At 40.0% G+C, this 12,939-nt stretch overlaps 1 protein-coding gene across 1 annotated transcript; it reads right to left on the bottom strand.

Annotated features, from left to right (window-relative positions):
• Positions 1 to 9,956: 9,956 nt before the first annotated feature.
• Positions 9,957 to 10,418, bottom strand: LOC130957388 (uncharacterized). The gene has a single exon (XM_057884250.1). It carries the CDS (start codon positions 10,416 to 10,418, stop codon positions 9,957 to 9,959), a length of 462 nt encoding a protein of 153 aa, XP_057740233.1.
• Positions 10,419 to 12,939: the final 2,521 nt, after the last annotated feature.

Here is a 12,939-nt window from a genome sequence, read left to right as displayed (position 1 = left end):
TTCCCATGTAGTTGGTTTTTCCTCCTAATCCCCTGCGTATTCTGCAATGAAGTCGGCGAGGCATTGGGCTTTGATCGCCGTCCAAGTTTCATATCTTAAGTCAAACTCGGAGAGCTCTATTGCCCATTGAACCATTCTCCCTGCAACATCCGTCTTTTGGAGGATTTGCTTCATGGGTTGATTCGTACGAACTCTTATTGTGTGAGCCTGAAAGTAAGGTCGTAGCCTTCGTGAGGCTATTACTAAGGAGTAGGCAAACTTCTCTAGTTTGTGGTATCTTAGCTTAGGGCCTTGTAGAACTTTACTGATGAAATAAACTGGATGTTGTCCGACCTCATCTTCTCTTATCAGGGCTGATGAGACAGCCTTGTCCGCTACGGATAAGTACAGGACGAGGTCTTTTCCAGATACTGGTCGGGTCAGAATAGGAGGTTGGCTTAAAAACTTTTTGAACTCCTGGAACGCCTCATCGCATTCAGGAGTCCATTCAAACTGACATCCCTTTCTCAATAAGGAGAACAGTGGAAGGGATTTTAGTGCCGATCCTGCCAAAAATCTGGAGAGGGCTGCAAGTCGGCCATTCAGCTGCTGGACTTCTCTCAAACAAGTCGGGCTTTTCATCTCTAGGATGGCTCTACACTTATCGGGATTGGCTTCGATCCCTCTTTGTGTTAGCATGAATCCTAGAAATTTCCCTGCCTCCACCGCAAAGGCGCACTTTGCGGGATTTAGTCTCATCCCGTGCAACCTTATGGTGTCAAAGACTTGTGAGAGGTCTGACAGGAGGTCGACTTCTTTCTTGGTCTTTACCAGCATGTCGTCGACGTATACTTCCATTAGACTCCCAAGGTGAGAGGAAAACACTTTATTCATTAACCTTTGATATGTGGCTCCTGCATTCTTCAATCCGAATGGCATGACCACGTAGCAGAAATTAGCTCTGGGTGTGATAAATGATGTTTTCTCCTGATCTGGTTCATACATTGGGATTTGATTATATCCCGAGTAGGCGTCCATAAATGATAAGTATTGATACCCCGAGCTGGAGTCCACTAGGGTATCAATACTTGGCAGTGGATAAGGGTCCTTGAGACATGCCTTATTTAAGTCGGTATAGTCGACACACATTCTCCATTTGCCATTCTATTTTTTGACTAGCACTACATTGGCTAGCCATGTTGGGTACTTGACTTCTCTGATGAAGCCAGCTTTCAGGAGCGCCTGCACTTGTTCTTCTACTATTAGGGCTCGTTCTGGGCCGAGTTTGCGTCTTCTTTGTTGTATAGGTCGGGATCCCGGATAAACCGAGAGCTTGTGGGACATGAGCTCGGGGTCTATCCCAGGCATGTCAGAGGCCTTCCAGGCGAAGAGGTCGGAGTTATCTCTTAGGAGCTTAGTCAATTCTTGTTTTAAGGTTTCCCCTAGGTTGGCTCCTATATGAGTATTTTTCCCTTCTTCTTTACCGACCTGTATCTCCTCGGTTTTTCCTTCCGGTTGTGGTTGCAGCTCTTCTCTGGCCCTTGCACCGCCGAGCTCTATTGTGTGAACTTCTCTGCCCTTTCCTCTCAGATTTAGGCTTTCATTGTAGCATTTCCTTGCCAACTTTTGATCCCCTCTTACCGTTGCTATCCCTGCTGAGGTCGAAAATTTCATGCAAAAGTGGGGAGTGGATACCACGGCTCCGAGTCAATTAAGGGTAGCTCTGTCGATTAAAGCATTATATGTTGACCCCACATCAATGACTATGAAGTCTATACTCAGAGTCTTTGATTTTTCTCCTTTTCCAAAAGTGGTGTGGAGGGGCAAAAATCCCAGTGGTTTTATTGGCGTGTCCCCTAATCCGTATAGGGTGTCGGGGTATGCTCTTAATTCTTTCTCATCCAACCCTAGCTTGTCAAAAGCGGGCTTAAAAAGGATGTCCGCTGAGCTTCCTTGGTCTACTAGGGTTCTGTGGAGATGGGCATTCGCCAGGATCATAGTTATTACTACTGGATCATCGTGTCCAGTGATTATTCCTTGCCCATCTTCTTTTGTGAATGAAATGGTAAGGAGGTCGGATGACTCTTCTCCGACCTGGTAGACTCTTTTGAGATGTCTTTTGCGAGAGGATTTGGTGAGTCCCCCTCCCGCGAACCCTCCTGAGATCATATGGATATGTCTCTCTGGAGTCTGCGACGGTGGGTCTCTTCTATCCATATCGTCTCGCTTTCTCTTTCCATGACCGTCCGACCTTTCTATGAGATATCTATCAAGCCGACCTTCCCTAGCCAGCTTTTCTATCACATTTTTAAGGTCGTAACAGTCATTTGTGGAGTGACCATATATTTTATGGTACTCATAGTAATCGCTGCGGCTCCCCCCTTTTTTATTTTAATGGGTCTAGGGGGTAGCAGTCTTTCAGTGTTACAAATCTCTCTGTATACATCCACTATAGAAACTTTCAGGGGAGTATAAGAGTGATATTTTCTTGATCTCTCGAGACCGAGTTCTTCCTTTTTCTTGGTTTCCCTTTCCCTCTCTTTTGTTGAGGGAGGGGGCCCAAGTCGCCAACTCAGGTCTCTCAACTTAGCGTTTTCCTCCATATTGATGTACTTTTCAGCTCTTTCCTGTACATCACTTAGAGAAACGGGGTGTCTTTTAGATATGAATTGTGAGAATGGACCTTCTCTGAGTCCATTGACTAACCCCATTATGACTGCCTCTGTGGGCAGGTCTTGAATCTCTAAACACGCTTTATTGAACCTTTCCATATAGGCTCGTAAGGATTCTCCGACCTCCTATTTTATTCCCAGGAGACTCGGTGCATGTTTCACTTTGTCTTTCTGGATAGAGAACCTCATCAAAAACTTCCTTGAAAGGTCTTCAAAGCTAGTAACCGACCTCGGGGGGAGGCTATCGAACCACTTCATCGCTGCTTTCGATAGAGTGGTCGGGAAAGCTTTGCATCGCGTGGCGTCGGAAGCATCGGTTAGGTACATTCGACTTTTGAAGTTGCTCAGTGATGCTTTGGATCCGTGGTTCTGTCATACAGGTCCATATCAGGGCTTTTGAAGTTCCTTGGAACTTTTGCCCTCATTATGTCCTCTCTGAAAGGGTCCTCCCCTCCTAAGGGCGGCTCTTCTCGTTCGCCACGGGAGTTGCGACCTTTGAAGGTGATTCTAACGTTAAGAGTTTTCTTTCTAACTCTTTTCGTCGTTCCATCTCCTCTTTTAGGTTCTTTTCAGTTTCCTTTTGTGGCTCCCGTTCTTGTTCTAACTGTTCCAGGCGACTGTGGACTAATCTCATGAGTTCAGTTACATGGGGTGGTCCCTCTTTCTCTGATTTGCGCCCTTCTGAAGAGTTTACCTTCGGATTTTTTACTCCGGAGGTACCTTCCCTGTGTTGATCATTAATTTCCTGTTGGAGGGTGAAGTCCGCATCGTTATTGCCTGTGTCTAGATTCTCTTGTTCAGAATCTGTCTCCACATGACCTTCTTCGTGGGATCTGTCCGCCATCAGTGGTTGATCTCTCGGGTCCCCGGCAACGGCGCCAATGTTACGGTGGGTAACCGGAGATTGATGGGCTGGATGGAATTGGTTGGCCCAAATGTGTGAAGGAGGAGGATTCCGAATGGATCTGCAACTCGGGAGGCTCCGTCCGACTTCTTTGTGCGAGGAGATGGAGGTGGTACTTGCAAAGACACTCCGATGCCTAAGTTAGCAAGAGTGTGGGCAGGTCTAGAGAGTATTGGACTTAGAGATACCTGAGGGGTGTCAGTGTATTTATAGCAGTGAACCAATAACCACCGTTAGAGTAGTGCCATATTTTTAGGGTGTTAACCGTCCCATTATCTTAGAGAGGTTAAGATATGGCTCGTGGAAGTGGTTAGAGAAATTCTAGGGGCAGTTACTCATTTGAATGAGTGTTTATCCGCCAGCTAATCTCGTGCCCGACTTCTTTAGAACAGGTCGTGGTGAGTACCGACTTCATAGGATGAAGATTGGTACTGGTAAGGCCCAACCCTCTGGATTAGGTCTTTTACTTCATCCTGAACTTTTATTATTGGGCCAGGATATGAACAATGTTCAAGCAAAATCTCTACAATCTCCAAGCATATATAGTTAAATTTCTTCAAAAACTGAAGACTATATTAGAAATGCAGACCACAAAAGACACATTATTACAAATTCAAAATGATTCAAATATATATGGTTCAAATATATAGGATTTTTAACACAATTAATGGAGTATAAATTAAAAACAAAAACAAAAAACAGATTAGGGAAAAGGGAAAAAAATTATAAAAAAAAAAAGAAGCCTAGAATTTTAACCTGAATTTTCAAAGCTTCCATGTAATAGCAGGACAATAGTAAAGTGAATCAAGGTATATCATACTTTCTTTATCAGAGAAATCAGAATTCTTACCAACATGAATGTCATTTCACAATGCAGAAAAGAAAATATTAAAATAACATATAAACTCTCTAGGTCAACATAAATAACACTAAATTCAACATTATTATAACAGTAATAACTCTATCACATTAATAAACACAAGTGGCAAAATAAATAGAACTATTATGGCTGATTATTAATGGCATCAAAACATAGTAAATTCAACATGAACCTATCATTTTGATCATCAAACAAATTTGAAGTAAATGCTTACAAACAAGAGTTGAAATCTTAAGCCCCTTGCGGGAATCTGTATTATAAAGAAAATACCGAAATCAAAAATTGCAATTCCAATTTTCTTCAAAATCGAATATATCGACCATTCAAATCCAATCATCATGATCGCAGATAAATCATCAACACGTCCATAACTAAAATACCAATATATATATATATATATATATATATATTATATGTAAAGTTGGAAATTTAATTGCACTCTATTAATTTGAGTTTGAACCCTATCTAAACAATTCTAACAATTCTTTTGCACATATAATAAAAAAAAGTACTACAAAGAGCACGTCGATCTACACATCTAAACCACTCTAAATACTATAGCCGAATAACCGCCTCTGAAAGAAGAAAAATCAGAAACCAAGGAATGTTTTCAATTGGCCATGATGAAGTCACTGCCGAAGGAGTCAATGACCAGATCGGGAGAGTCCGCGGCGGGACTGACTGGAGCGAACATAACGGACTTGGCGGCCATGAGCTTCTTCCGCTGCGGACAGCGAGGTCCGTAGATCCTGGCAACGAAGACCGGGAAACCGTCCAAGGAATCGGCAGCGTTGGCCTGAGGCTGAGCGGTGGCGGTGTCCCGCGGCGCATGCAACGGGGAGGAAGGAGGAGAAGTGCGACGGAGATGGATCCGGTAGATGGAGCCAATCCGGTGAGATCTGGCGCTGATGATGCGCAAATCGCGGATTCGAGCTAGGGCACCCGGTTTTAGGTACTTGTGGAAGCTGTGGTGGTGTTGGGGGATGCTTGTTCTAACCCTTCGGTTCATGGCAACGGCTGTGTGTGTGTGTGTGTGTGTGTGTGTGTGTGTGTGTGTGTGTGTGTGTGTGTGTGTGTGAGAGAGAGAGAGAGAGAGAGAGAGAGAGAGAGAATGGTGAAGAAACAGAGGAATTAGGGATTTTAAGGAAGAGAAGGGGGAAGAAGAGAAAGAGAGGGAGAGGCGGGAAAGGAATGAGGGGGGATAGGGAAAGAGCGGGGATGGGATAGTGAGAGAGGCGGGATTTTACATTTTAGATATTTACCTTTTTTCCTTATAAATCATATGCCACCTTCTAGACCGTCAATTTCATATAAATGGCAGTTTAACTTTTGACAATTCTGATACACTAATAAATCCAATTCTTATATGCATTGATTTGTGAGTGTACCAAAAATGTCAAGGTTACAACCCACAAATAATAAAGATACACAATAATGGTTTAGTATGATGAATAATTTCCAGATAGAGTGCAATGTACATTAAAACGAAAAAGAACCTTCAAATGCAGATCAAATATCTAAGTATTGGAGGGATAAAAAATATACCAGCAACAAATAATTGTGTAATGTCAATAGCACCAACACAAATTCATTGTGCAGTTTCAGTACCGAAAGCAACCGGAAGAGACTGTGCATATTAGATTGGCAATAGAAAAGGTTAGAGCATCAACTTCAGCGTTAGTGAATTTGCAAGACCAAAATTTCTGAAAAAAATTGAAAACATGACCAATTGAAAAAGGAACCCCCCCCCCCACCCCCAAACAAAGAAAGAAAAAATGTTAAGAAAAACATGACCAATTGAAAAAGGAACATCAAAATGGTAACTCAAGAAAGCACAAATTACCATTATTTGTATCGGTTTCTGTTGCTCTAATAGTTAATCTCCTCCCTGAAATCAATTTTCACACAAAAACACCAAAACCATTAGTCCCCATGAAGCCACAAGCACCAAAAAAGCATAAAAATAACAAAATTCGGTGTCATTTGATTCATGCAAAACTAAACCTAAGCAAATTAGTACATGTTACATAAGAACACTAAAAATAGTACTTTGCAAAACCCAATGTTGTACTCTTTCAACAACCAAGAAAACCAGAAAGTGATGTGGTGAGTCAACCTACTAGTGAATGAGAAAGGAAGTGAAGGCACCCTTGTTCTTGTGCATGAGATTGTTATTGTTCTTGGTGGAACTGAAACCATGTTGAGAGAAAGTGAAGCCATTATTTTAGAAAGATAGGAGCTTGTAATTCTGAAACTGAGGAAGAAGCTTCAAAGGTTTCACACCCGGAACACTCTAGAATACAAGCTGTGTGTTCTATGCTGTAAGTGATAAAGTTTTTGTTTTTGTTTTTCTTTATTTATTTATTTTAGGTAGACATTATTCACATTAAACAAAACTTTTAGGCTATGTTTGGTTGGAAGGAAAGAAATAGAGAGGAAAGAAATAGAAAGGAAAGAAATGAAAAGAAAGAAATTGAATGGATTTTTATTTTCTTTAGATGTGTTTGGATGAAAGGAAAATAAGAAGGAAAGAAATGGTATAAAAAGACATATTTACCCTTATATTATAAAATATATTGAAAAAAGTAAAAAGGTAATATTGGAAGTAGAGAGAGAGAATTAGTTTTCTCTCCATTGTTGGAGGGAAAAAAATTAGTGGACCCCACCAATATTTTTCCATCCATTTTCCTTCCTCTCCCATTTCTCTCCTCAACCAAACAAAGAAAAATAATTATTTTCCTTCCAATTTCTTTCCCTTCCTTTTCCTTCCTCTCATTTTCATCTCAAACAAACACACCATTAATGAAAGGGTAAGGTACTTTGAAGTGTACCAGATTTGTGGTGTTTATGCTTATCTGGCGTCATTTGATTGCTTTGTTTATATATACTAAAATTAAATATTAATATAAAATATATATTAAAAATAAATTAAATATATATTAATATATAATAATTAATTTTAATATCTATCTATCTATTTATTTCTATCTATCTACTTAATATATTAAAATTGAGTTTTTTCCCAACTAATAAAAATGAGGTGTTATTTTCTCATGAATTTATTTTCCCTCCAAAATGAATGCATTTAATGAATAATGCATAATTATAAAATATCTTTATTTTAATTATATAAAATTAATATTTAATATATTATTAAACTACTTATCAATTATTAATCAGAAATATTTTTAATTATTTTAATAAATAATGCATAATTATACTAATTTAGGAAAATATCTTTATTATAATTATATAAAATCAATATTTAATGTATCATTAAACTAATTATCAATCAAAAATATTTTTAAATATTTTAATTATATTCATTTTAATTATATTCATATCCTTTTAATTCTTATTCATTATCCAATGATTTTATTAGTAGCAAGTTGTTAACCCATTTATATTGATAATAATAATAATTTTATTAGAATAAATATCAAATTCTATTCCTAATATAAAAAATATAAAATTTAATTCCTTCCATTTTTATTTTATCACTATAAAAGACCATGTATGCTAGAAGAAAATATCATTCGTTTACCAATTACTCTTTCATTTGATGGGGCTGATTTGTTGGTCCTAACTATCTTAAGGACTCACGTTAGTCATTTAGTCTAATTTTTAATTTAAATTGTTAGATCATTTTAATATTATATCTAACGATGTAGATTAAATATAAATTTATATATTTAATTTTATTAAATACTCCCTAATATTTAACATTTTTATAAATAAACCTTTTCATCTTTCTTTTATTATTTTTTTTGCAGATGGGTCTCTTCTTCTTCTTCTTATTCACCATTGCAATGAACCCTTCTTTACCACTGCAATGAACTCCGGCACTAACAGCAACTACCAAATCTGAATTTGTCTTCCTCTTATTATTTGTTTTGCAGATGGGGTCTCTTCTTCTTCTTCTTCTTCTTCTTATTCACCATTGCAATGAACCCTTCTTCACCACTTCAATGAACTCCGGCACTAACAGCAACTACCAGGGTCTGGATCGAGACTACCCACGAACGCATACAACTGTCAAATCCTGGATCGAGATTATTTCGCACCCCTATTCACCCTGCCACTAAAATTTGTGATGTTCTTCTCATTTGTTTGGTCATCGACGTTGTGTGGTATTTTTTGAGGAGGAGGTATTTTTCATCGAAACTACCTCACATACATACACAGAGACATACATTTCACACTTGAGACAGAAAAATCAAAAAAGAAGAAACATGAAAAAAAATATTTGTTGAAGAGAATGGCTTCAAAGGAGACCCACGACTTCCAACCATTTGCCAAGCATCAGAGTCGTTCCTTACTTCCCCAAATAAGGTTTTCTTTTTTCTTTTTTTCTTACAACATTTTTATTTTTATATTTTTTAGAATAACATAAAAAAATATTTTATTGTAATTTCTTTAATTTTTTAACCTTCTTCATCAATAGATCTATAGCTGTAGCTGTTTGGGTTCATAAGATGCTTAAAAGTCTGAAATTGATGGTGTACCGCACAAAAGATCAATGAAAAGATATGCACGAGACTAACTATAAGCTAATAGAATAAATCTAGCCATGAAACAAAAAAAGTTAGTAAATAATCTTGCATTTTTTTTAATGTTGTTGAAACTTATGGTTGAGCAGGACATAATTGAACTTTGTTAATTAGAGGGAGTGAGTGAAGGATTGTTGATGAATTTTTTAATAGCTAATTGGTGTTAAAAATACATTCATGAAAATACTCATATCTCTTTAAAAAGAGTTACTTAATGATAATAATTGAACTTATTTAACAGGGTAAATATGCATGATGTCAATTTTTACTCAATTTAATCTCAAATATGACATATATTGTCCTATTTTATGCATCGAATAGCTTGTATTCACTCATAGATTTTGCTTCTATGCTTACGGAGAAAATGATTGTGAAACTAATGAAAAAAAATAAAGCAAATAGAATCCTAGAAAGACTATTTATAGCTCAAAATATGTTCATACCACATAGAAAATAATGTTAGCACTATGGTTAGGACAACAATAAAGAAAAAGTGATTTTACTAGAATTGGTTTTACTAGAATTGAGTGAAAAAATTTGTATTAAAAATTTGACTGTCTCTGGAGATAGTTGTGATAAATACAACATGTGCTTGTATAATAAGAAAACTGTCAGAGTTCTTTTTAAAGAGTTCATTAATGAGAATAATCAAACCTCCTTATTTATGAGTGAAGGGTGTTCTCTTATATGATAACTGGATTGATTTTAATAGCAACCGGTTAAATTAGTATTTATTCAAGTTCCACTTACTAATATATGGATCCAATTTTTTAAACTGTTAATGAGTTTAGTTCAAAGGAGCTCACGGAGGCAGTTCTATTAAATCAAACTTATGAGTTAGCCAAACTTGTTAGAATAAATGTGTTAAAGTAGTTTTATATTTTATAATAGAGTAAAATATTTTTTACATATATGAGTTAAATTTGTACTTGAGATTAAAGTAGAAAAAAGAAGTTACAATATTCATAAATTTAGTGTGTTATGTTAAATTTATCACACCAAAATAGAGCTCGCAATACCCCTTTAGCATCAACTATGTGCTCATAATAGAGGCTTGTATCTTCAGCTTTCTGGTTTTTGAGGTATTGCAATGCCGCTCTAGCATCACCCAAGACATGATGCCTTCGCCTAGCAATCTCATTATACATATCCCTTAAGGTATAATTAACATTTTCATAACCACCTGCTTGATTAGCTAACATAGCATATATATAGGGTGTGCTAATACCTGCATCCTTCATGTTGTTCATTTGACTAGCATTTCTATGTGTAGGAAGAAAACCAACTAACCTAGGATCAAGACAAACATAATTGTGCGATTCAACAAACAAAGCCATATGCCATTTTTCAGTGTAAGCCACAAAACGAACTACAAATCTAGCCAGGAAACCACAACGAGTCTCAGATTTTGGCTTCCTTTTTCTGTTTTTCATATTATAATATTTTGGCTTCCTTTTTCGTGAGTTGTCTTTGTCGTGTCGTCGTTTCCATGATTGTTTATTCTTGCCATTGTACTAATTGCTAACTTGTTCATTCCTTGTTTGTAGTGGGACTTTTTGCCGAAGTGACCGGCATGGAAAACTTGTTTCAAACTTTCCTTCAGGAGGATGACGCCGAAGAGGCCGGGGGACAATCGGCGACGGTCCCTGAGGTCGAGGCGACCCAGACGGCACCCACACCTCCCGACGTCCCCATGATCACGAGTGTTGCCACTCCGACGTCTGCACCCCCCATTCCTCAGGAAGTGGCCGTTCCAGGGCACTCATTTTCTTCATGTCGGGAGGAGGAGGAGGAGTTGTCTGTCATTCCCACCCCCAAGCGACAGAGGTCGCAGTCTAGTCCCGAGGGGGTCCTTACAGTCATGGAAAGGAACTTTGATGCTGGAGCGTTCATAGATGCTCAGCTGCTCCCTGGCACGGAGGAACATTTCCATGGTACCGACCTCTCTGGGCAGGCACGATGGATGTACCGCACCCTCCTTCGCGGCGCGGCCATAGCCCGGAAGGCTGAGTTCGAGCTTTCGGGTATTGCCTTGCTTCGTCGGAAGCTTGAGTCCTCGGTCGCCGCTAACAACAAGTATAAAACTCAAGTTGAAACACTCCAAGGGCAGCTAGTCGAGGCGGGGAATAAGCTCGAGGCCGCCGAGAAAAAGACTGCGTCGGCCGAGAAGTTAAAAACTGCCGACGCGTCTGTGTCTCGTCTGACGGAGCAAGAGATGACCCTGAAGAGTCAGTTGAGCGCCGCGCAAAGTCGGATGGCCGCTTTGGAGAAAGAACGGGACGACGCGGTTGCGGTTGCTAAGACTGCTCGGGACGAGGCCGATGTGTTCAAGAAAAGGCATAAGGAGGTCAAAGAGCAGGGCAAGAACGCGATTTTCATGACTGAGGAGGCCCTCAAAGCTCAAGTGAAGATTATTGTTCCTGATTTCGATGTGTCGGCAATTGGCGTCTTCAAAACCATCAAGGATGGGAAGGTTGTCGACATGCCGAAGAAATGATATTTGTAATTTTGAACTTTTTGTAGAACCGTTGTTTGGATCGAAACTTTTTGCGCCCGTTAGTGGGTTTGCCGATTTGTTTGCGCATATGTTTGATTTGCTTCTTATTTCGATGTTCGTTGATATGCTCGCCTTTACCGTTAAGTCGGCACTTATTTGTGGTCGCGTTTTTTTTCTGTTATGGCCATTTATTATGTCCTTGGCCTAGGGGGCTCCCGGGGTGATCAGCCCCGAGGCCGTGTATCCTTGTTTGTACGGTGGTCGCTTAAGAGAAAGTAAACATGAAATAACAAAAGTATAGACAAGCATAACGAAAGTATAGACAAGCATAGCAATCTAAGCAGATCTTATTACTGTAACAAAGGTATTGAGGTGTTGTTGCAAAGTAAGTGACTTAGGAGTAAAACCTTCTTAAGTTATCTGCGTTCCATGTCCTCGAGATCTCTTTGCCATTGAGTTTTTCCAGCTTGTATGCGCCCTTGCCGATCACCTCTTTGACTCTGTAGGGTCCTTCCCAGTTTGCCGCCAGTTTGCCCTCTCCCGGGGTCGGCAGGCCGACGTCATTGCGCCTTAGGACGAGGTCGTTTGCTTCAAACTCTCTTTTGAGTGCTTTGGCGTTGTAGCGCAGGGCCATTCTTTGCTTTAGCGCTGTTTCAGCCAAGTGGGCCATCTCCCTGGCTTCATCTATCAGGTCCTTCTCTACAGCTTCCTCTACTCCCTTCAGAAGTAGTCATGGGCTCGGTTCCCCGATTTCCACAGGCATCACCGCATCTAGCTCGTACGTTAGTCGAAAGGGGGTCTCCTAAGTGGAAGATTGCTCGGTTGTGCGGTAGGACCAGAGGACCGAGGCGAGCTCGTCGGCCCAAGCACCCTTCTTATTGTCCAGCCGCTTCTTAAGTCCTAGCAGGATGATCTTGTTTGCGGACTCGACCAGTCCGTTTGTTTGGGGGTGTTCCACCGAGGAGAACCTCTGTTTTATGCCCAGGCCGGTGAGGAATTGTGTGAATTTCTTGTCTGTGAACTGTGTTCCGTTGTCCGAGACGACGGCTTCCGGGATACCGAACCGTGTTATCACTTGCCTCCACATGAATTTCCTGCAATTGGACGAGGATATGCTGGCCAGCGGTTCGGCCTCTATCCATTTGGTGTAGTAGTCAATAGCGACTATGAGGTACTTGACTTGTCCGCGGCCAACCGGGAAGGGCCCTAGGAGGTCGACTCCCCATTGTGAAAATGGCCGGGAAGACGTTAGCAGGCTTAGCTCGGAAGCCGGCGCTCTATGGAAATTGGCGTTTTCTTGGCATTTGACACACTTCCTAACGAATTCCTTCGAGTCTGCCATCATTGACGGCCAATAGTATCCTGCCCGGATTAATTTTCTCGCCAGGGCTTTGCCTCCTATGTGATGGCCGCAGCACCCTTCATGGACTTCCCTGAGGACGTAGTCCGTTTGGTCG

Source organism: Arachis stenosperma, chromosome 10, assembly GCF_014773155.1.
Source record: "Arachis stenosperma cultivar V10309 chromosome 10, arast.V10309.gnm1.PFL2, whole genome shotgun sequence".
Taxonomy (NCBI): Eukaryota; Viridiplantae; Streptophyta; class Magnoliopsida; order Fabales; family Fabaceae; genus Arachis; species Arachis stenosperma.
The sequence above is the reverse complement of the archived record's forward strand: the minus strand, read 5'-3'. Positions and strand labels throughout refer to the sequence as shown.